General features: G+C 33.5%; 2 protein-coding genes across 20 annotated transcripts in view; both read right to left on the bottom strand.

The window, feature by feature from the left end:
• LOC128166891 (guanylate cyclase 32E-like) overlaps nt 1-10,905 on the bottom strand; it is a 43,082-nt gene extending 32,177 nt beyond the window's left edge. The window contains exons 1-4 of the mRNA XM_052832344.1: nt 10,820-10,905; nt 5,391-5,496; nt 4,048-4,230; nt 3,297-3,385 (exon numbers count right to left, since the gene is read on the bottom strand). Coding sequence (XP_052688304.1) covers nt 3,297-3,385; nt 4,048-4,230; nt 5,391-5,496; nt 10,820-10,905 — 464 coding nt within the window. The remainder of the gene's footprint in view (nt 1-3,296; nt 3,386-4,047; nt 4,231-5,390; nt 5,497-10,819) is intronic.
• LOC128166890 (rap guanine nucleotide exchange factor 2-like) overlaps nt 9,126-22,240 on the bottom strand; it is a 41,731-nt gene continuing 28,616 nt past the window's right edge. For 9 of the 19 annotated variants that reach the window (XM_052832335.1, XM_052832334.1, XM_052832341.1 and 6 more), the window contains 19 exons: nt 22,138-22,170; nt 20,694-20,897; nt 20,237-20,345; nt 19,831-20,059; nt 19,460-19,688; nt 19,268-19,332; nt 19,034-19,141; nt 16,520-16,778; nt 16,309-16,408; nt 16,061-16,188; nt 15,867-15,950; nt 15,604-15,750; nt 15,216-15,453; nt 14,991-15,080; nt 14,361-14,612; nt 13,728-13,979; nt 12,856-12,954; nt 11,935-12,126; nt 9,126-11,260 (listed from right to left, as the gene is read on the bottom strand). In XM_052832335.1, coding sequence (XP_052688295.1) covers nt 11,232-11,260; nt 11,935-12,126; nt 12,856-12,954; nt 13,728-13,979; nt 14,361-14,612; nt 14,991-15,080; nt 15,216-15,453; nt 15,604-15,750; nt 15,867-15,950; nt 16,061-16,188; nt 16,309-16,408; nt 16,520-16,778; nt 19,034-19,141; nt 19,268-19,332; nt 19,460-19,688; nt 19,831-20,059; nt 20,237-20,345; nt 20,694-20,897; nt 22,138-22,170 — 2,847 coding nt within the window. In that variant the 3' untranslated portion in view covers nt 9,126-11,231. The remainder of the gene's footprint in view (nt 11,261-11,934; nt 12,127-12,855; nt 12,955-13,727; nt 13,980-14,360; nt 14,613-14,990; nt 15,081-15,215; nt 15,454-15,603; nt 15,751-15,866; nt 15,951-16,060; nt 16,189-16,308; nt 16,409-16,519; nt 16,779-19,033; nt 19,142-19,267; nt 19,333-19,459; nt 19,689-19,830; nt 20,060-20,236; nt 20,346-20,693; nt 20,898-22,137; nt 22,171-22,240) is intronic. The other 10 variants (XM_052832342.1, XM_052832328.1, XM_052832325.1 and 7 more) reach the window with 9 other exon arrangements.

Below are 22,240 nucleotides of genomic sequence, written 5' to 3'. Positions count from 1 at the left end.
TGTAATAGCCGATGTTGCACACTACACTTTTGATGTGAAAAAAAAATCGTCCAGTCTTGATCAAACTGAGCGTAATTATTTCAAATGAATTCGAAAACATCAAACAAATGTGTCTCAACTTTATATATTACGCACTCCTGAAAAAAGTTCACAAACCCCTTTCTGTATGCCTTTGTGTCATTTTACCGTATATTTTCACCGTGGGGTTTGAATTTTGTTGACAGTCTCTTTACATCTTTATGGAACAATGTTTCTTTCAATAAACAGTTCACTCTCATTGAGATAATTGACTACTTAAAAGTACAGGTGTATCGAACTCTTAAAATATATTTAGAACCATTTTAACAAGAGCTTAGACTTTGGGTAGTGTCTCAAACGGCAATGTGACGTAAGTCTGTCAATTTCATTGATAGCCACTCGGCTGTGGCTCTTTGATATCAACAAGAATTGTCTAGATTACACAATCTGTGTATATTTCACTTGAAACCAGCGTCGTTTTTAACTTGTTTTGACGCAAGTAAAAGATAGTTACATCCTACTGAAAGTCCAATGTCTTGTTAAAATAGTTCTACCAGTATATATTAATGAATATGGTTCGATTTGAAAGGTGAAAATTGTAGCATTATTTCTTGTTGAGCAGCACTTTTGATTTTTTTCATAAACTGTGAAATGTTGAATTCTGATTCTCTCCTATGGCCCCATTAATTAAGTTTTCGGATAATCTTTTCAATAAAATTGACAATATATTATGTGACAAAACTTCAATACATCGTCTACAACACCGCCACTTGTTTCTGCTGATAAAGTTGTCTTCTTAGTAAGATGGTAATTTTATCCCATAGAGTATTAATGTATGAAATAAAACATGTTATTATTAAAATACGGGGTCCATTCTATCTCAAAGACAAGAGTCTGTCATCTCTAAACCTGTAGTTCTTGTAGAGGAATTTTAAACCACCCACCTTCTTTTTTGTTTTTCCATAATAATCTATACTTATAAATCAAGGCATTTTGCAAATAAACTACAAAATGCCAGCACCAGAGTACTTGCTTACAATTTCAATACATGCTTGATGATGTCCGTAAGGTATAATTGAATTTTAACTGATATTCAGTTCAGAAATCCTTGTCCTTGAAAATAATTTACTCTAGGATGTTTCATACCAAGTTTGAATAATTTCAAAATGTTGGTTACATACCAGATAAGTATAGATTACAATGCAATTATCAAACAACAAAAGATTTGATTACATGTAAAAAAAAAAAAATCTGAGAAATATCTGAGGAAAGCTAGTTATAGTAGTACCTAAGAAGATGGGTGGATAAGGCGTGTAAAATGCCCATACACGAACGGATTAGATAATGAAAAATTAAAACATCAATAAATCTGATTTTTAAAAAATTATTCAAAACAATATATGTTTAAAATATCACCGATTTTTAACCTATAAATATGCTCAATACTTGGAAATGCTCAACACTCGGAAATTGACTAAAACAGGTGTATAATATCAAAACATCCAAAAAGTGTCATTTTTAGAACTTCAAGACCTTTTCTTTCATAGAGTGGGTCTGTGCTCCATATTTTTCTCATAGTCTAAGGTTTTATGGGAAACAAAACGATTACAATCAACAAAAACATGGAGAGATGACCTACTATATATTAAACATCATTTTGTATCCCAACAATTGAACGTTTTGAAAAAATAATAGAAGTTCAAAAATGTGTGGCCTAAGTCACACATGGTATTAAAACAGCCTACTTTATTGTGTCTGAAATGGCTCAGTGGTTAGAGCACCAGACATATGCTAACCTTACACAACTAGGGTTTTAATGTTGTGGGTTCGATACCACAAAAATTTAAGGCAATATATTTTTCTTTTCATTTGGTAAATATATTAAAAACTGAATATAATTAAAAATTGTGCTTTTGCAAACTTATTATATAAAATATTTGAATTAATTTCATTGGAGAAAATAAATTCAAAATTGTACCGGTATTTCACGACTAAACTGAATGGGCATTTGCGCTATCTTATCATGCCATCTTCTTTCTCAAAAACTCTTTGCTTTTATTTGTAGAACCTTTCAAAAAGCAAAGGTATACAATATTTTTTAAACTGGATTTTACAACTGTTTCAAAACATCTGCTTACATTTGTAGGATTGCTCACTCATATGTATATTTGCATGATGTTAGCTCAGTTACAGTGTAAAATAAAAATTTTGATAGAATATATTCACACTGTCCTTGCAAGTTTATCTTATACAACTTTAAGGTAAAAACTAATGGCTGACAAATTGGTCACCAGAAAGAATTCGAAGCTATTCACAATAAATCACAATGGAGAAAATAAATCCTTATAGATGTATTTTGTACTTAGACCAGTGCAAGAAATACTGGTACATGTACATGAACGACCTTTCTGTGGGGAACATTTCTTCTGGTTTAAAAATAACATGAAACAAAGTGTCTAATTCCTAGCTTTTATTTTCTTCTTTGGTTTTCTGTTGTGAGAGATTTTTTCCTTCCTTTTCTTCAGAGATTTTTTGTCATACTGTTTTGGATGAGTCTTTTGAAATCTTGTTTTCTTTGAGGGATTCATTCGTGAATCTATTGCACCTTGTCTGCAAATAAAGCATTTAAAAGTTGTTTCAGTGACTCGAAAAAAAGATACTGGATAATTACAATGACTACTTATTTTTTTTCTCTCCTTATTTTGATACTGTATACCAAGAAATATTCACCCCTGTTTTATTTTTGTCCCTTTTGCCCTTGTTGTCAATGGGCGAATTTAGACTGGACGAATTCCAATGTCTCATAATATCTCCCTTTAAACACAACTGTGTCTGGGTGAATTCAAAGCGGGGCAAAACTGTTTGCAAATGTAGCAGGGAAAAAATTACAGGGGGCAAAAAAAACCTCTGTATACAGTATTATCAACTTCATCTCTGCCCAATTAGCTTGCTAAATAGATGTACAAAGAGCACAAAAAATATACCCAAGCATTGTCTTATCACATGTTTGACCTGTTATTCATAAATACCAGGTTTTCCAATGTTGAATGTTTGTTTTGTCAGTTCAAATATATGTGTACTTGTAAGTTATAAAAAAATAAATGTTTCTGGATTGGGGTTCTTTGGTGACATTTTCTACATAAAAATATTGACCAACTCAAACACTTAAAGACAGTTCAATTCTTGATTCTTCAATTACAGAAAGAGTTTCCAGTAATATTCAATCTTTGATCAAAACATTTACTCTATTTATCTTTGTATAAAATCTTAACAGATACCTTTTCTTGAGTTTCTTTAATGATTTTTTCAGATGCTCATCACTTGGGTTTTCCTTATTGTTTTCATCACTCTCTTCATCATCATCAATCTGAAAACAAACTCATATATAAAGACAGACAAGACAAAACCAAATTCATTTTTTTGGGTTATAATTGGGCCACACCAATATAATTTCTTGTTCGTCGGACCCCGTGCCCTCATATTAAAATAAAACTATACAATTAATATCATTATTAATTTCCTGCATCCAGGAAATTCTGCGCTGTTTTCTGTTCTATTTCCACTCTATTTTTCGCATTTTAAATAGTTTTGATGTATAAATCATAAACAAGTAAAAAAAAATCTAACCGTCCGCACTAATTTATTTAGGTACCACCTAAAAATTTTGGCTACAAGAAATAATAATTTTAATCTTCTATCGCTCGCCCGCTCGTACCTTTTTTCAATGGATGTTCGATGAACAAGAAATTATATTGTTGTGGCCTTGATTATTAAAAACTGATTTTTGCTTATTTCTTCCGGTAATGTAGTTTGACATGTGACTAATTTTGCAACTTCACTGAAATACCAGTAAATTCAACTATTTATAATACTGAAGTTTGATTACATCAGATATAATTATGCCTTAAATGTACATTTATTAGGGATATTAAACATGAATATAATGGAAATATAAGAGTTATGGCTTTATTTGCCCCTTTAACTAACCTGACTAATTACTGCCTTTTAGAGGAAGGTGGTTCTATTTACCTTATTAACACCTAGCCGTAACCCCCCATGACCGGCCAGATCTATCTCGGAAATATCGGACACAGTGACCGTGTGTGAGGGGAGGTCCATCACAGAGGTCTCAACCTCATCAATGTCGTCCAAAGCTGCCACCTTCTTCTTCCTCCCAGTGAATCTCTGACTTTTCAACAGCAAGTCTTTTCTCTGTAAACAGACATGGAATAACTGCACATACTTTAAAAATATCTCAAGTGTATGATAAAATGATTCTGAGCAAGTGCAATATTTAGCACACTGTCTGAACCCACAAGTTTGTGTCTGACAGTGCAGGGATCGAATTATTTTCTTTTTATTTCTATCTCAAAGCTAATTTGATAGGTATAAAGTAGTGTTGTCGAATCTGCTGAAAATCATGATTGAATTTCATTAATCAACAGAATTGGTTGACTCTTACCAACTGATGATCGCCCAATAATCAAATCAGTAACAAATTGTATTAATTTAAAATTCATCAAAATGGGGCACTAAATGTTATGTTACGGTTTCAATTAAAATATAGGCCTATAAGCTATTTGCAATTACTTTTTAAAGCTTTTAAGATATATGCTGTATTGTTATCAATTAAAATGTTACATATCTTTTGAGATTAAAAAAAACCCAGTCTGCCACAGTTTTCATTTTATTCAATACAGAATAATAAAGAAAACGAAAGGTATACATGTAGTATTAATGTAATAAACCAATTACATGTATATTCAATTATGAAACTTCAAATCGATCATCGTGACAACACTATACTGTAGATTCCTAATTAAACACGCGGAATTAATTTCTGTGTAAAATCACGAGAGGCAATCCTTGCGAATTTTAGAATCTCGCTTTTATTTTGCAGATAGTTTTGAGCTGTAGGAAATTATAACAAAAATATGGTAATCACGATTTTATATTCTGGCGATTTGATACAAAACAGCGGAATAGTGGAATTAAGTACCGGTACTCACATAAAATAAGGGATTTACAGTAGTATAAAGATGCATGAAATCCAACTTTCCAAAATTATCATAGATCACTACCCCGCCAATCTTTGGGTACGGGAGGATCCCATATGGTTTTATCAAGAACCTTTGCAGTTTTATCATTTGAAATTGAAATTCTGTTTCCATCATGTATTTTTAATCAGGAGTCACAATTGTGTGATAGTTACTCTTTTTAATTAACAGTTATTTCAGAATGGCCTTATAAAGGACATTTTAAACAGTGGCAATGAGGTTTGATTTTTTAGGCAAGTATGAGTAAAAACAGAGATTGATCCTTTGTTATAATGGACTCTTAATGTGACCGTACCAATCAAATTCAATGAGTACCTGCTGTTTGAGGGCTTTTCTGTCTTCTTTCAGCTTTTTTTCTCTTTCGTCTTTGGCATGTTGTTGTCGCTGTTTCTTTCTTTTTCGGAATCCGGTTAAGTATTCACTATGTAAGAGTATAAAAATGAATTAATAAAGTTATCGTAATTAATACATCTAAAAATTATACATAAAAAAAAGTTAGATCCACCATTTCTTTTAATTCATACCCAAAGGACAGTTCTTGATCATGAGTTGGTCAGTGGATATTTGTGATCTTGGTTTTTATTGGTTGTTTGTGTCAGGCTGAATTTGGTTGGTTTGTATATTTTGCTTAATGTGTTTTACCGCCAAGTTTGACAATCTTTGTCTGGACATTGACCAGAGCAGACATTATAATTTATATTGACTAGCAATTGAATTCTGGACCAGAACTTGCTCTTTTTCTGAATCAAAGTCAATGTCACTATCTCACCAAGCATTCAGTGTAACCAGTCTATATCCATAGAATGGGCTTATATACATTACAAATGTTAGAGTCACTGTGTCAAAATAAATTTAATGATGAAACAAACCATACAGAAATCTTTGTTCTCGATTATAAAACAAAGACTGTAACAACTATTTAAAATTTTCATAAAATTGTACTTATGTTATCTATGCTTAATTTTTAAAATACTCTCTTTTTCTATAGGCCATATGGGGACACCTTTTGCATCTATAGATGACTGACCGCCATTAAAAATAGTCTCATTGATAAATAATGTTCATTCATAATAAAATTAGTGTGACAAAAACTTCCAATCTATTACATTGATATTTATCCGAGCTTTGCTTTTTTCTTCATAGAAAGATATTATTTGCCGGGGACCCTAACTAAACATTTTCGTAAATGATAAATAATTTCAACAAACAACACAGTCCACTCGGCATGCTCAGACACTTGCATACCTGCATACTGTATCATTCAACTACTTGTGCAAGCGCATGTGACTAATCCTCCAACTTACGAAAAAATATTTTACAAAAATATTTAAATCATAATGATACTTACGCTCGATCCTCTTCGTTGAATACAAGAAACTGCTTTGTTTTTCTGTTTTTTCTTCTTCTCCGCTTCGCAACTTCCATTTCGATTTCGAATTTCCTCACTATGGAGTGTTGTTAGCTCGTTCTAGTTTTTGTCGTTTCTTGTATATCATCTCGTTCGTAGTTTAGTCGGGTAATATCTGAAGCGTTTTTATATCAACGGTAATAATTATACAAATCAACAGAGAAATGCAACTGTTTGGGTATTTTAATAAATGTTGATTTTCAACCTATTTTAGTAAACAAAAAATAATATAATATGTAGTTTTGAAATTTCACTTCATACTGTATACTTCTCTGAAAATTTGGCATCACCAAACAATCTTCAATAGTTTTTAGTTGATCTTTTAACCTTTCAAGATGGTTCCTCCTAATTTCCTTATTTCGTGAAAAAAAAGAAAACAAAAACAAAAACAAAAACAAAAGAAAAGAAATTTCTAGACAGTTTAGTTCATTTAATTTTTTTTTTTAAAAATATATGTAATAAAGATAAGTTTATCTGGCTAATGTCTAATGAATGTGATGATGTTATTGAAATTTTTGCAAGCTACATTTATAGTTGTTTTCAGCTGAGAAAATCCTCTTGTTCAACTGAGACTATTATAGACTCATCTTTTATGTTAATATAAACTATCAATTACATGTAGAAACCTTCTCTCTCTGTTAGTGTGTAGGTGTTGTTAAATTTCTTTAAATAATTATTTATTTTATTTTTTCTTTTCTTTGTTTTTCTTTACATGTGCCTTTGTATGCCCAAAAGGGCCCAGAATTTGGAAATAAAAAACTATCTCTAACTAGAAAACTGACCTGCCAGGAAGGGCCCCGCTATGACAATTAATATAGAGAAGTGAAAAAAACTTTGAATCCATCCTCTTTATATTAACAATGATGAAAAATAAATGCCCGGCATAAGATGTAAAGAACTGCAATATATAGGATCTCATGATTTGTAGTTGGATATGATTTTCATCCAACAATTAAAGTGTTAAACTGAGGGGTAAAAATATAAGGGTGCAGCTCATGGAATGAGAGTTTAATTTGATTACATTTAAAAAAAAAATTGAAAATTATAAGTAACAACTGTATTTTTAAAATTTCAAGATAATTCCTGAATGTCCAAAAACTCTAAATGGTAACCTTGTATCTGCATAAAACAGGGATAACCTCATGTCTTATAAAAAAAAACCTAAATAAAATGTGCATTTAAAAAAGATTTGAACAGGTGTTTTATAAAATGCAAGCCTTCAGTGAATGCAAATACATTGTATCACCCAGGGTTGACCTCAACTTCAAAACAAACATCAGTTGCATACAAAGGTGTTCATTAATCTTCATATGACAGATAGAGATAAGCCTCTAAATTTTCTGCAGCAGGCAAGATACAATTAATCCCAGGGGGTTAATTGTTCAGCTCTCTCATCCTTTTCTTCTAAATTTACAATAAGATTTTTTTTTCAGAAATGACAGAATGTGGTTATTATCTGATTACCTGTTAAAATAACAGCATTAAGGCAGAAAAAAATAAAATAAATAATTAAAAAATAAAATAGTGAAAAAGGATATCTTAATATATATCTTGATTTTAGAATTCAATAAAATTATCATAAATCATTGTGTACGGCATTTTAACCAAAATAAAGTATGAATATTATATTTTAAATCCATATTTCAAAGAATGTACACAATACTACACATCATTCAAAATTGACCTTAACTTCAAAACAAAGTTCCTTTGCAGACACAGGCAGTGCAGTAATTAATCTCAATGTGACAGATAAAGCTTAGGATTTTCTTCCTGTGGAAGGTTAATTAATCCCAAAGGACAAATATTGCACGGCCTTCCAAGTATACAATGGTAAAATTCTCAGAAGTTATCTCTCTTTGCCCATTCATTCTTATGCATAGTTAAGGAATCTACCCCACCACCCCAGCTCCAAACCAAAAGACATAGAGAACCACACTTAGCATCAAAATATGTATTTCTGTCTACTGAACTACCATACCAAATTTGAACTTGATTGGGCTACCATAAAAAAAGTTATTAGAAAAAAACAGAAAATTTGTGGACGGAAGAGTGACAGACGGACGGACAGAAGGACGGACGGACAGAGTGATTACTATAGGGCACCCGCAAATCCTTGCGGGGCGCTAATTATCTCTTTTCAATACTGTCTGGAAGAGGTTTACATTGCAACTCAAATTTTATATGGAGATTCATGTATTATCAGCAAGAAGTTGTTTCAAACTGCGATCATTTTATTTGTTGAACCTAATATGCGTTAATTAAACATTTACTGTTTTGTCTTCACCAATATATTCAAACAACTGCTATTTTAGGATTTTTCATAGCCGACTTCTCTGTCCTGGTGAGAACAATTAACTCGAATTTTGAATACATGTATGTGTATATTGATCACTTCCAAGTGTATGTAATTTTAACCAAAAAACCATTAATCTCTCACTATGACTACTGGCTATAATTTTGAAAATTATAAAGAGCTTTACAACACATGCAGTATGTCTTTCTGTGGTACTGAACCATTTTATTACAAAACAATGGCTGTTAAGAGCATATTTTGTTATAATGTAGTTAGACAATATTGTCTTGCCCATTTTTCTTATAAATAGGCTGGGATCATCTTCTACAACAAACAAATTGCACATATGTATTGTTTTACATTTTATTTTATTTTTCCTGGTAATAAGAAAAATTATATACAGATGCATGATAAACTGTATTATTTTGTGACTTCGTTGTAATACTTATTTACTGTACATCAGCAAGTTGAACAAATAAAAGTTTTCAGATCACGTGTCATTTCCAGTGTTCCAAAATATGAAAAAAATCCAGATTAAAAATGATTCCTTTTATCCCTAAAACCATACAGTAAATAAAATTACTAATTAATGAGCATTACACATTTCCACTTACTCACACAGTTAAATCTATTTTTGTTAATTAACAATCTATTGCTTATTGGAATTTCTGCTGTTTCAGTCTTCATGTAATCAATTAAACTAATACATGGACCAGTATTTTACTAAAACGTGCGGTCAAAAATGGGGAAAAAAACTACCTGTATTTGTGTAACATTCAAAACCAAACTTTCATTAAATGGAATCTTAGATCTTCAAAGAGAGTAAAAAAAATAGAATGTCTTTTACAATATAGGCACCATGACACTCTATTCTGTTGGCAATGATTTGGCAGTGTTCAAGACTTATAGCTGCTAAAAATACATAATACTGGAAATACCTATTACTCTGTCATTAAGTGAACTTAGTATATTACAGAAGAGTTTCTTATGACAAAACCTTCAAAAGAAAGCAAAGTCCATCCATATCTTATAAACTCAGTGGATAGAGGTATCAAACAATATTAGGTGAACTAGAAATTTAGAAGTTATCAAATGGCATGGCATAACAATTCAATTATTTATTTTCTGATTTCCTTTCATGTTAGTATCAAATTTGTGGGTAAACTGAATTTCAGGATATAAAAAAATAATTTTCTTCATTAGCTAAAAACCCATCTGATACTACGGTAATGAAATAAACCAATCATAGAAAAGACCTGCCTGGCCTCAAAAGAAGAAAATACACATTCAGATATTACAGTTACATAAATTTCACCTCAGACTGAAAAAATATAACTTAAATAATTTTCCCTTTTACTTTGAATTTAAACTTTGCATACCATCATATATTTGCCTTGCATTAATTTTAATGTAAAGTGCAATGACTTTTTTTTAACATTATGCAATAATATCCCTCTTGATGAACCTTAAATGGTGTATAACATTTAGAAAGTTGCTTTTATTGGATGTAATTTCAAATTAATGTTTTCATATTCTGTTTATATTACTGTTAATAATCTATTATTCTGTTGAAATCTTATATGCAGAATTGTAAGATAATTTCCAAGATCTCTATTCCATATATAAACCCAAGTTTCTTTGGTTCTTGAAGACCTATGTGAAGAGTTATCTCCTCTTGCTTGAGTAAGTCACCTGGATTTCATCATGCCTCATATACAGTAGATAAAATGTCCTCTCAAAGATACAGGTAAGTAAACATATAGATGTACAGTATATAAAACTTTATATATCTAATAAATTAAACAAGGATGATTTTTGTTTTAAAAAAATGATGATTATAACAGTTGTAATAAAATATGGTTCTTGCCATTTCTGAACAAAATGAGTAAAATGACGACTTGAATCTTTGGTATATAGAAATACATCTATGAATTTCTGGAGTCCTTTTCCTTGAAAAATAAGGAAGCTCTACATGATTTTCTGTGATGGCACGTGACAAAATATGATCATGGTAATAGCACTATCAATGTATGTAGGAAGTACCATCCTCGGCAGAAGTCTCTCCTCTGAACACAGCGACACATATCACCACACACAAGGTTGTATGATTTCAGATCAGGTAGACACATTATCAGATCCTCGTCTAGTTAATACTGTGACTAATATGCATGCATAGCATGTCCTAGGTTTTGTCAAATTGCACATGAATATGCACAAGAAGATTTCTTGCACTTACATTCTCCCCAACATAAGAGAGGATTATAGGTTTGTTTTTTTGACTATCACAGATGAGCAGGAAGAATTGCACTTCAAAACAGCTGGGGGCCCCATGTCCATTTCTGTTGTTAAACAGAACATGACCCGCCCTCCCTGTCAGGGTTAGCTGACACTGGGATGTTGTAGACCCTGCCTTGGTCCAAGAACAGCTTTTACGTAATGACGACAGAGAGTCTATTCACACTGCAGACACCTGTTCCTCTTCTTCTGCAAAAAAATAACAGGAAAAAAATCAGTGCAATATAACAGTAAGATTTTACTTCAAACACACTTACATAGTCCAAAATCTGAAAACATTTATCAGGACAATTGTGGTTACCTGAGTATGTGTATTGAAGATACAAGAATATTGTGTTCTGATTTAAAGACTTTCCATTATATGGGATTTATCTGTAATGATGTAATGTGATTATTTCTGAATATGTATAATATCAAATACTTATATATACAGTTGTAAATATATGGGTATACATCAGAAATTTTGTTTACAAATTATGTGAAATAAGTAAATTTATTCTAAATACAGTGGTCATATGAGATAGGTGTTGATGTTAGAATTGAAACGTAACTCTTCAACTTTGTAGTGAAACTTCAAAACAGTTCATGCTACAATGTGATACGGAACAAAGGGGCACTACTCCAAACAAAACATTGAGAACAACAGAAAACAGTCACATGTTACCAAAAAAAAAAAAAAAAAAACCAAGGGGAGGGCAAGCAAATGTTTGTTAACAAATGATTTCAAAGAAAACACTGTGTGACCTCGCTAATATTAATATCGATTTTCTGGAGATCCTAACTTGATTCCCTTGTTCTGGTTGACAAACATTTAGCAACCTAAGGTTGGGGGGAGATTGAAGGGGAGGAGTGTGGAGACCTACCATCATCAGAGACTCGGTAATAAGGTGCCTGCCCATTGCAGTATCCTACAACCCCTTCATGTGAATGAGATCGTTCCATCTGCCAATAATGCTTCTGGCGAGCTAGTTGGGCCATTTGGGTAGCAGATTGGTAATCAGGCAGGGGTGGCCGACGAACTTTAGTGTACGTTTGATGGATAATATGGCTATAGGCTGTTGAGGAATGCAGAAGGATAAAATAACTTTTGACAGAGCATTCATGATTCCATAACAGAGAATCTCAAGCAAGAAATCTTATAATATTTACAGAATATCAGTTCATGCCTAGAGTAAAGATTACATTTTTCTGGTATTTTATGAGACTTACATGTATCTTCATTATTTCATTCAAAATTATGAGTAACATTATATGCATCTTCATTATAAGGGAAAACAATATAGTAAGACAGAAAAAGAGAATCATTCACTGAAAATATTGATGAAAAGTCCAGAGTTTACACTACTGACCCAACTTTATTTTCAAAACATTTAAAATAATGGTCGGGAGTAACTTTCCTGATGTCTTTTTTTGATGAAGATAAAGTTGGGTCTTGGTTCTGTTTTCTAATGTGTTAGAATGTAGAGTAAGCAACTAACAGCCATATATTAATACAAGCATAGATGAAGTGCAGAATTCACTAAGTATTGTGTGGGATGGACATGGAGTTTACATGCGATATTGAAACACTCTCTCTTTATTTAATCTCTTTTTTTTCCATGGAGATTTTTTCCTCTTTTTTGTGCAAGGGGGACTTTTGAATCAATACCACATCCAGGTGAAATGGACATGCGAGTAAATGATTTCTATGAATGATCTGAATGAATTTGATCTCTCTAGTTAGAGCTCTTTAGTACAGTCCAAATAACAGTGGTATTAATCTATACACGACACACTTATCTCACCTGGTGAATTTTGCATGACAACATTATAGGGCGGTAGCGGTGGCCTCGCCCGAGCCTGGGGCAGAGGTGGAGTACTATGTTGATGGAGAAAGGGCGGTGCTGCAAGAGAACATAGACATCAAACACAAGGGCCAGAGATAATAGTCAGGCAGAGTAACGGAGTCAGGCTGAGGAGAGGTAGCAGCGACAGAGCTGTAGCCATGCAGTAGGACAGGGGAGAGTGTAGAGGACTACACGCAAGTAGATCAACAGCTACTATAGTTTCCTCACAGAAAAACGCCCACACATTGCTCACCACACGTAAAATTCTCAGTTCTTCTCTGAGCTCATGTTTTGATCTCACCTTTTATTTTATAATTTTTTTGGGGGGGTTCTCCAAATCTGTTTTTTTTTTTAATTTTGAATTTTTAAAATTTAGCTGCATAATGTTATTGACTTTTCCAAAGCTGAAACCATTTATTAACAAAACAAACAGTGAAGGGGATAGAACAGTGATAAACCACCACCAACACACAAGTTATCTACTTCACAACAATATCTAACACGACAGCTAGAGCCTACTCTTCAACAGAAAACATAAATGTGCATGGACACAAGGCAAGGATCTTGATGCTAGAGCCAACAGCAAGTTGTCAATCTGCAGCACACAGCTCGGGAAAACTTTAATTGTTAACTAAAATCATTGAACTCCATGAATGATTTAAGAAATAAATTCCTGTAAACCTGTCCCATCCCAAGTTACAAACACATCTTACACCTCATGCAGCTCTTTACCCATATGATATATTTGTTAAACTTTGTCCCTTATTGATACAAAATCAAGTCAGCCCCAGCATTACTCTACACTAGCATTCTACAGCAAGTATACTGACCGGTCTGGGGGCCCTGGCGCCGGAAGTGGGGTGGGGGGGAGTGACTGGACAGACTGTTACTGGAGCCGGCTGAGGTGGTGCTCTGAGTATCGTAAGCTGTGGAGATCATGCTGTGTCGGCCTGAGTCAGGAGACTCGTGGTGGTTGTTGGACAGCCGCGCGTACTGGGGGTGTGATGAGCCCTGGCTGACTTGTGTTGTGTCTGTTGAACTCGACTCGTTGGAGGTCAAGGATGATTGGGATGTTTGTGAGCCTACAGATAATGAAGAAATACTATTATCTTACTGTAATATCGAGAGATAACAATATGCAATATCGCAAGAGTAAAACCATTCATTTCTTAGGAATTTTAATTGGCAGAAAAATCAATTACTTAAAAATCAAGCAAGGATACAGGAATATTATGGATAATTAAATGAAGTATTTCTTTCCAAGATTACTTTAGTTTAATCAAATAAATCATGCAAAGAAAATACAAAGAAAGGGTTTGACAAATAAAAATACTGCATTCATGAAAATAAACAGCACATACTAAAGGTAACAAAATGAATGAATTTCACTAAACCAGGCAATTTCCACAACCCAATGTTTCCCTTCCAGCTAACTGAGTTAGGTGGACAAGGTGTTATCTTACCAGTACGCTGGGGCCTGCGGTGATTTACAAAATTACTAAGACTGACGAAGGATGAACTCTCAGGTGACAGTTGAACTGGATGGGACCGTAGGGCCGCGGAGTGTCGGGGAGATGTGGGTAGTCGTCGCCCAGAGCTTAGGGACGGACTTGTCACCCCCGACGGAGCAGGGGTGTGGGGGTAATGAGATTTATGAGGTTTGACTGAGGTGGACAATCCCATCAGTTTCTGGATTGCTTGGGGAGATTCAGCACCTGATGGCAAAAGAAATACACCTCAAGATTCATGCAGTAGTGGGGAAAGCGTTAGTGGTGATGTTACAGTAAAAAAGAACGTCACAAGCTACAAGACATGATAGACTGAGACAAGGAAAACTCTGTATAACAAACTCTTACAAAACAAGCTACACAAAAATTCATTCAGTTAATAAAGGTTCACTTTTATATCAAACAATGCATGAATAACAGTGAAGAGATACTGCTGAAAATCTCATATCAAATTAAAGAAGAGAAGATTAAAATAAACAGGCTATAACGAATCATACATTGAATATATAAAATAAATCTAATATGGAATAGTAACACAAGGATCAAACTTCAGAGATAGTGTCGTATGAGGTTACTAGTCCTTACCAAACTTTGGACCTGTTGGTATGGCAGCTGCTTTGTCATCCTTTGGGATGGTGATATTGGGAACACTTGGAGAATGTTCAACTCTCCGTACTGAAATAGTAACCACCGTAACAGTAAAGCACACGGTTAAATATGCATAGAAGTAAATAAAACCTCTCTCTCTCTCTCTCTCTCTCTCTCTCTCTCTCTCTCTCTCTCTCTCTCTCTCTCTCTCTCCACACACACCTTTAGTGTCCGGTTCACACTGGTAGGACATTTCCCGGAGTTTGTCCTCATCATAGATAACCTTGATGTTGCTGAGGTAGGACTTCACCCTTCGAACCATCTGGGCCTCCTCGTACATCTTCTTGGCGTTGGGGAGAGCAGACCCTCGCCTGTTCTTTACCCTTTTCATGGTGGCCATTCCCATGATCCAAGAACTCTCAATCATACTTTGTGGGCCGAGAAACATGTTATTCACATCCTAGTGGAAATTTTTTTTTAAAAATTCAGTCACTCCATTTAGTTTTATCATTCAATAAAATGAAATACGGTACAATGTTTCCATACATTACATCACACCTATCACATGTAATATATGAAAATATACATAAGATTCAAAGAGAAAACTCACATATTTTGCTGAACACATAGAGCACAGGTGGCGAATTTCTTTCGCTATCATTCTGAACTTTTCAAAGTTTATCAGTCCATCCACTTTTGTGTCGTTTCCATCTTTTAAGAAAGTCAAATCCTTCATTGCCACAGGAAACAATGGAAGCTGCAATTGATATAAAAAAATAACATATAAGTTTTTTCTGCATTACCCACAAACCATCTTTTTCAATGTTCTTTTATTGTATGCATTTGTTTCTAATTTCTGTGTAAATTGCTTACCATTGGTGGTTGTACATGTTCACTACCAACATAACTTCTGTACTTGGACATGTTTTTAGATGGATCAATCAATTCTTTTAAGTCCTGCAAATCAATATCAAAGATAATAAGAATTAAGATTCCTTAGAAACTGTTATGTCACAATCAAATACCAGAGATCATGAAACATAAAGTACATTATATGCATTACTTACATCATATGTCTTCAAATCCTTTTTAGATAATTTTTCCCAAGTGTTGCGCAATCGACTGACGTACACTTTGTCAAGCCCACTTAGTATTGAAAACATGGAGTTAAAATTCTTGCAGTCCTTACAATGCTCTGAAAAACAAAATAAAGTCACAATAAATCTATTTGCCAAACATATAAGTCAATCTTCCAAAAAAAGTAAGACTGTTAAACTTTCATTAATATTAAACAAATGGATCTCAGGTTACTTACTTGCAATCTTGATAAACTGTTTGATGATTCTCATTCTCTTGACAACGTTGGGTTCTGAACAGACTTCTGTTATAACCCAATACATTTCTTTATTAACAAGCTGAAAAATAAAATAAAACATTTTTTAGAAATTGGTTTGCACTGTTTCACTGCCTTTAAGAAGACATAAACTCCTCTGATACAGGGCAAAGTTAATTCAGGTTTTACTGACCTCCACAAACTTTTCCAGGTTTGGTATGCCATATTTGGACTTGATGTTGAACAGTTTGTCAATGTATTCGGTGGGCTGAATGCTGGCGAACACCTTAAAGTCGTCCAGCGTGAGCTGCGAGGCCACCTCTGTGGTGCGGAGCTGAAGGATGGTGATCTGAGCCTCCTTAATGAGATCCCCGCGTAACTCGTCGGGGACCAAGGTCTCCGTGTTCATATTGTTCTTGAGGTAATACCTGAGTACACATGGAACAGTACGCCTGGGTGAGTGGTCAAAAAACAAACAAGATCATTAAACCCCTGGACCACCAAGACCTGGCTCACATGTTGTCAAAATGTCGGGTTAGTAAGAAGTGGTTAGTGTTTATTGAAACAGCAGCGCAACAAGCACTTGCTGACCAAACAAAACCCAAAGTCACTAGGTGTCATCCACAGTAGAAAGTGCTCAAGAAAACTCTGTAAATTCACTGTAATGCTTTGATATTGATCTTTTCTCATTATTAACTTTATTTATTTTCTTGTTCCATGTAAACAAAAGCTTTATCTATTGGTTTGGTCAGCAAATTCATTTGTAAATACAATATATCGCAGCAACTAAGAACTCATAAGTATATTGTAATCAAAATATGTGATAAGTATTTTTTAAACAAAATACATGTGTTATTTTAAATTTGATATGCTGAACTAAATAAAACAAAATCTTGCTAAGCAGCAGCCACAACATCAACAACAAAATCTCAGTATCTATGACAACAGCAACATAGGTTGAAGGGATTTTGACAAACTGGATATTAACACTCGGTAAAATAAATCCCACACTATAAACAATATCATAACGATTACCGTAATAAAATTCCATTCAAATCAAAAGGATAATAATTTCCGACAGTTTTTAACACAAAATTGTAAATTTCAATTTTTTTTTTTAATGAAAAAAGACCAGTAATTTTCATGCAAATTAGTAGTAATATTTTCACATTTGTTGAACACAGAAATCAATACAATACATCACAGAGAATATACAAGTGTATACAAGAGCATATATAGTTAGAGATGTTTTGTGTGACATTAGCAAGCAAAGCAAAGCAAACAGTGTTAGCTGGATATGATGAAGCCAATGCATTAAGTTAGCCAGGCCCAAAACGATATAACCACTTCTGAGAAACCCCATTCACTCATTTCCTGTCCCTTCCACTAGCACTTAGTCATGGTATTAGACTATTAGTACATGTACTGTCCTACATGCCATAAACCAGTGTGTGAGAGTTTAACAATCCATTTCTCGTAGACTTTAAAATTCTACCATTAGATAAGTATCTGACTTTGTTATAAATACGTTTTGTAGGTTAAATATATATGACCTAATCGTCATTCAAATAATTAGTCTTTAGTAAATCTAACGATAAAAAGCATATTGTGTGAATTAAAAGATTAATATATATGTATGGTAAATCATCCAATTATATCACTGGCTTTCAAAATACAACAGCTCCTGTGTTTGTGTTGTGGGTAATGTTGATAAGAGTTTTCTGACAAACTGTCAGAGTGTCAAAACAGTGTTTCCCGTCTACAGTTCTAATAACACCAAATTTTGACAACATTTGAAATGAGGAGGTGCTCAGGCAAACCAGGGGTTTACTGGATACAGTCACTTACAAAAGTCAGGTAGAGAGACCACATATCATATACATTACAATAGTAATACAGGACTATAATACAGAAAAATACAGAAATAACTTTATCTTGCTGATATTTTTAAAACATCGAAGAACTTACATTATATATATGGTATGCATCAGTCATGGTTTTGATTTAACCATTAGAAAAAAGCAGAATAAATAATAAAATAAATACTGATAAATGGGAAAATATTTATAAAAACAAATAATATTTCTTTGAAAAAAAAATTGTCTTGACCATGCAATACTAGTCTACAGGAGCTGTCAAAAATGAAGACTCTTGTCTATTGGAAATAAGGGGGGCCCGACTGCATGCTGATATATAAATATATATAGTCAGAAATAAGAGGGAGCTAGAAGATGAAAGAGTCTAGCTAGAGAAGGTTAAATACTGGCTAATTCTATATAGTAAATCTAATAGCTAATATCTTATCTATAAATTAATCATTATACTTTAAACATTTTCACTTCCCAATCTAGCATAACATTAATATAACCCTTTCCAAATTAATTGTAAAATGATTGCTTTACTTTTGCTACATGTATGAATATTTGATATACTTTATGTAAATTAACATGCTGTTCCGAAAAAAATACCCATTTTTTAATTTTTAGAATATTTCCCAGTTAAATGTCTTTTTTTATAAAGCAGGGAAAACAATTAGTTGTCTTTGTTAATTCTCTTCTCTCTCTTTTTTTAAAAAAAAAAGGAATCCAAATAAAAGGGAAAAACTGTGGTCATAGAAACTGATTACCAAATAATGAGGTAGACTACACTGCTCTTTCTACACAGAAAGCTACGTATACTATGGGGGTTAGTAACAGCGCCTTTTTACCTTCCATTTAAGCTCGCTCGGTCCGGGAGATTGGTCATGGAGTCTGGCAGGCGTTTTTGTTTGACTAGATTCTCGTTTTCCACTGTGACTTCACACAATGAGAAATTGCTGCATTGATACAGAATAGTCATTTATATATGCATGTGATATTTTTAAATGAAGTCGATTGCAGCATTAATTAATACAATTATGGAAAATAACTGCAGTCTATAGATTGTGAGATAATCCCACTACCTGCTAGGCTCTGTGATTCCAAACTCCTGCAGTGCTTGTAACACAACCTCTCTAGCATTGGTTTCCTGCAATACATATTCCATATTAAATCATTTGTTTATAGGATGTACTAACTAAATAACAACAATAAAATAAAGGAAAGCAATCTAAATAACAATTTAACAATAGTTATTTCAGATTTTCTGTAGGTACCTTGCTGATGAGCAGGTATTTAAATGTCTGGTCCGCTTTGTACACTTTGACAACCAAGTCTGGGTATTCCTTTATGCTCTCCTCCACTGTCAGAGCAGAAAGGTCTGGGTTGCTAGCACTAAGGTGCTGGGACTGAACACCTAGTGTGGTCAGAGAACTGGCCGAGGGCAGCCGAGATCTCGAGGAGGGGCCCTTGTACAGGCTCTCATCCGACCGATTCAGGCTCTCACTGAAAAACAACTTTCTTATTAGTAAACTTTTCTTTAAATTACATATACCTGGTACATCTATACAATAAAAAAATTTAAATTTAAATAATTCATTTCAAATAGTTCCAATGTTGGCAAATATGTGATGATAAGACAATTTACCTATTCCCTAAATTACTTGTGGAGGGCATTTTTGAGAGAATTTTTCCTCCAATATAATTGAACACATTATGTTTGCCAAGTGTATAGAATTTTTTCTTGTCTCTTTTCTCCTTCTTTTCACATTTTGGGGTTTTTGACTCGAGGTCTCCAGTGGAGGACCTTTTGTTCAGGGTAGGTGTGTCCTCCTTACTCATCCGTTTGTCTGGTACTTCTAGCAGTTCCTTGAAGTCTGAAACCCAAATTGTACAACATTACAACAACTATAACATTCAAAGAACAAATATTTCAGAAAAAATTCCTACAAGCTGGATATGGTACTTTAAGCTTCAGAGTATGTTTAATGACCAATCACAAATCTAAAACCAGTATCTGAAATAAGCTAGTACAACCAAAACTTTAGTCTTACCCAGTAAGTTGCATTTGACATTAAGAGATAGATGAGTTGTTCCCCTTAGCAGTTCCAGTGCCCGATTGTGTGAGACATTACTCAGACTGGCTCCATTTACCTCCAAAATCTGCAGCAGACAAAAACAATATGTATACATCTGGTTATTACCATTACAATAATTAATATTAATAAAAGAAATAATGTTCCTTAATAAACTGATTAACTTGGTTAATAATTTCTCTCAATGATTGTAGTGCATAGATCTATGAGAATATGAGGTTTATAATTGATTCACTCTGTTTAATAACTATTCTAATGTAAAAATGTGAAATATTAAGTTAAAAGCCCCAAATCTGCACAGAACATCAAGCCTGGCCCATAACATTGTTCAACAGGATTCCTGTTCCAAGAGACAATCTTAACTACTTGGTCTGTGCACCTCCAGACATAACAGAATGATCAATACATATATTACCTGGTCTCCTCTTTTGAGGCCAGCCTCATAAGCTTTGGAGCCTTTTTCTACTTTGGAAATAAAAATACCACAGCCCCTCTCCTGTCCCCCAAGGACAGAAAAGTGCAAAACCTCCTCTCTGGTGGCGCGGGTTAGTGTAATATTTCTGGTCTGAGCCTTTGCGGCACAAGCTATGTTCAACAGCCTAAGCTGTCCCGTCATATCCTGTTAGTTAATATAGAAAGGGTTACGTGAATATTCCAGAAGAGATGTAAAGCACAGACAACGCATGCCATGGCATCATCTTCAGTGAAGCAATTTTGGGTTGTTGTTTTTTTTAAAGAAGCATGAATTAGTTTTTCAGTTGAAAAGAAGGTTAATTTCTCTTTAGCGAGATTGGTATCTTTTTAACTAAAAACATTTCTCTTTAGCTTTTGAACGATGAGTAAAAGGTTGATGTTGCCTGTGCTTCCAACAAATTCAGGGTTTATTCTTTTTAAATAAAAGAATCTCCACCATTTTTATTTTTTAATGCAGTGTTTTCTTCACTGTATTATCTATCAAAAGCAAGATATACATTGATGCTAGTGAAGACAAAAAAATATCATTTTTGGTTAATCTTGATAATATAAAAATATGAAAAATATGTCATGTAAATTGAAAAAAAAGAGATTTAAACACTGCGGTTTTGTTCTCACTTAAATTCTGATTAAAATATGTTACACTATTTCTATACTTTTTTATGGCAATCTATATGGTGCAATATACTGCCATTATGATGTAATGGTAATCATTACACTATCGATTCATGTTCAGATTATATATTACATGCATTTGATGTCTAAATCAGATTTAATATTAAGTGCTGTAATGCAGTCCTGTAACCGTTGATTTGGAGCGTAATGCTCCTGAAAGTAGATCTGATCTCTATTAGAACATGATGTGTGCTATAAATACACATTAAACATTATTGTTGTGCAGTGTTTATTAATGTCTTTTTTAAATATATCAAAAAATATAATGAATCAAGAATATGACTTGGAGCTAAAACAATAGTTTCCTAAGCACATGCAGTTAATTTTATAACCAGGAAGATTGCTTACTGATTTTTGAATAGCCAGCTGCAAGGGGGGCTGCCAATAAAACTTTAAATCAAAATTGAAGAAAAAAGAATGGCGAAAATTGAAATCATCGTTTGATATTCAATTTACAGAAATGATTGATTTGCCACAAGCATTGTGCAAGCAATGTTAAAAGTACATTTTCAATGAAAGTGACAAAGCAAAATACAGGGGAAAAAAAATGATGCCTATTGTTTCAGCTCCGAAACATGTGGACCAGTACAGGTCTATTTATGTAATGAATATTTGTCACACTCAATAAGAAGAAAAATTGTAGAACGTAACATCATGCATTGAACAAGGAGAAAAAGAAGATCAATTCAATGCAGCAGACTGATACACACCGCTTTAAACTTTCTACTTGATTCAATGCTGATCTACAATGAAATTCACCATCACAATAGAACAGAGTTTATTTCACCACCTTAAAAAAGAATGACCAGTCAA

The sequence above is a fragment of the Crassostrea angulata genome, chromosome 10 (assembly GCF_025612915.1).
Source record: "Crassostrea angulata isolate pt1a10 chromosome 10, ASM2561291v2, whole genome shotgun sequence".
In the NCBI taxonomy this organism is placed as follows: Eukaryota; Metazoa; Mollusca; class Bivalvia; order Ostreida; family Ostreidae; genus Magallana; species Magallana angulata.
This window is presented reverse-complemented; position numbering and strand designations above follow the sequence as displayed.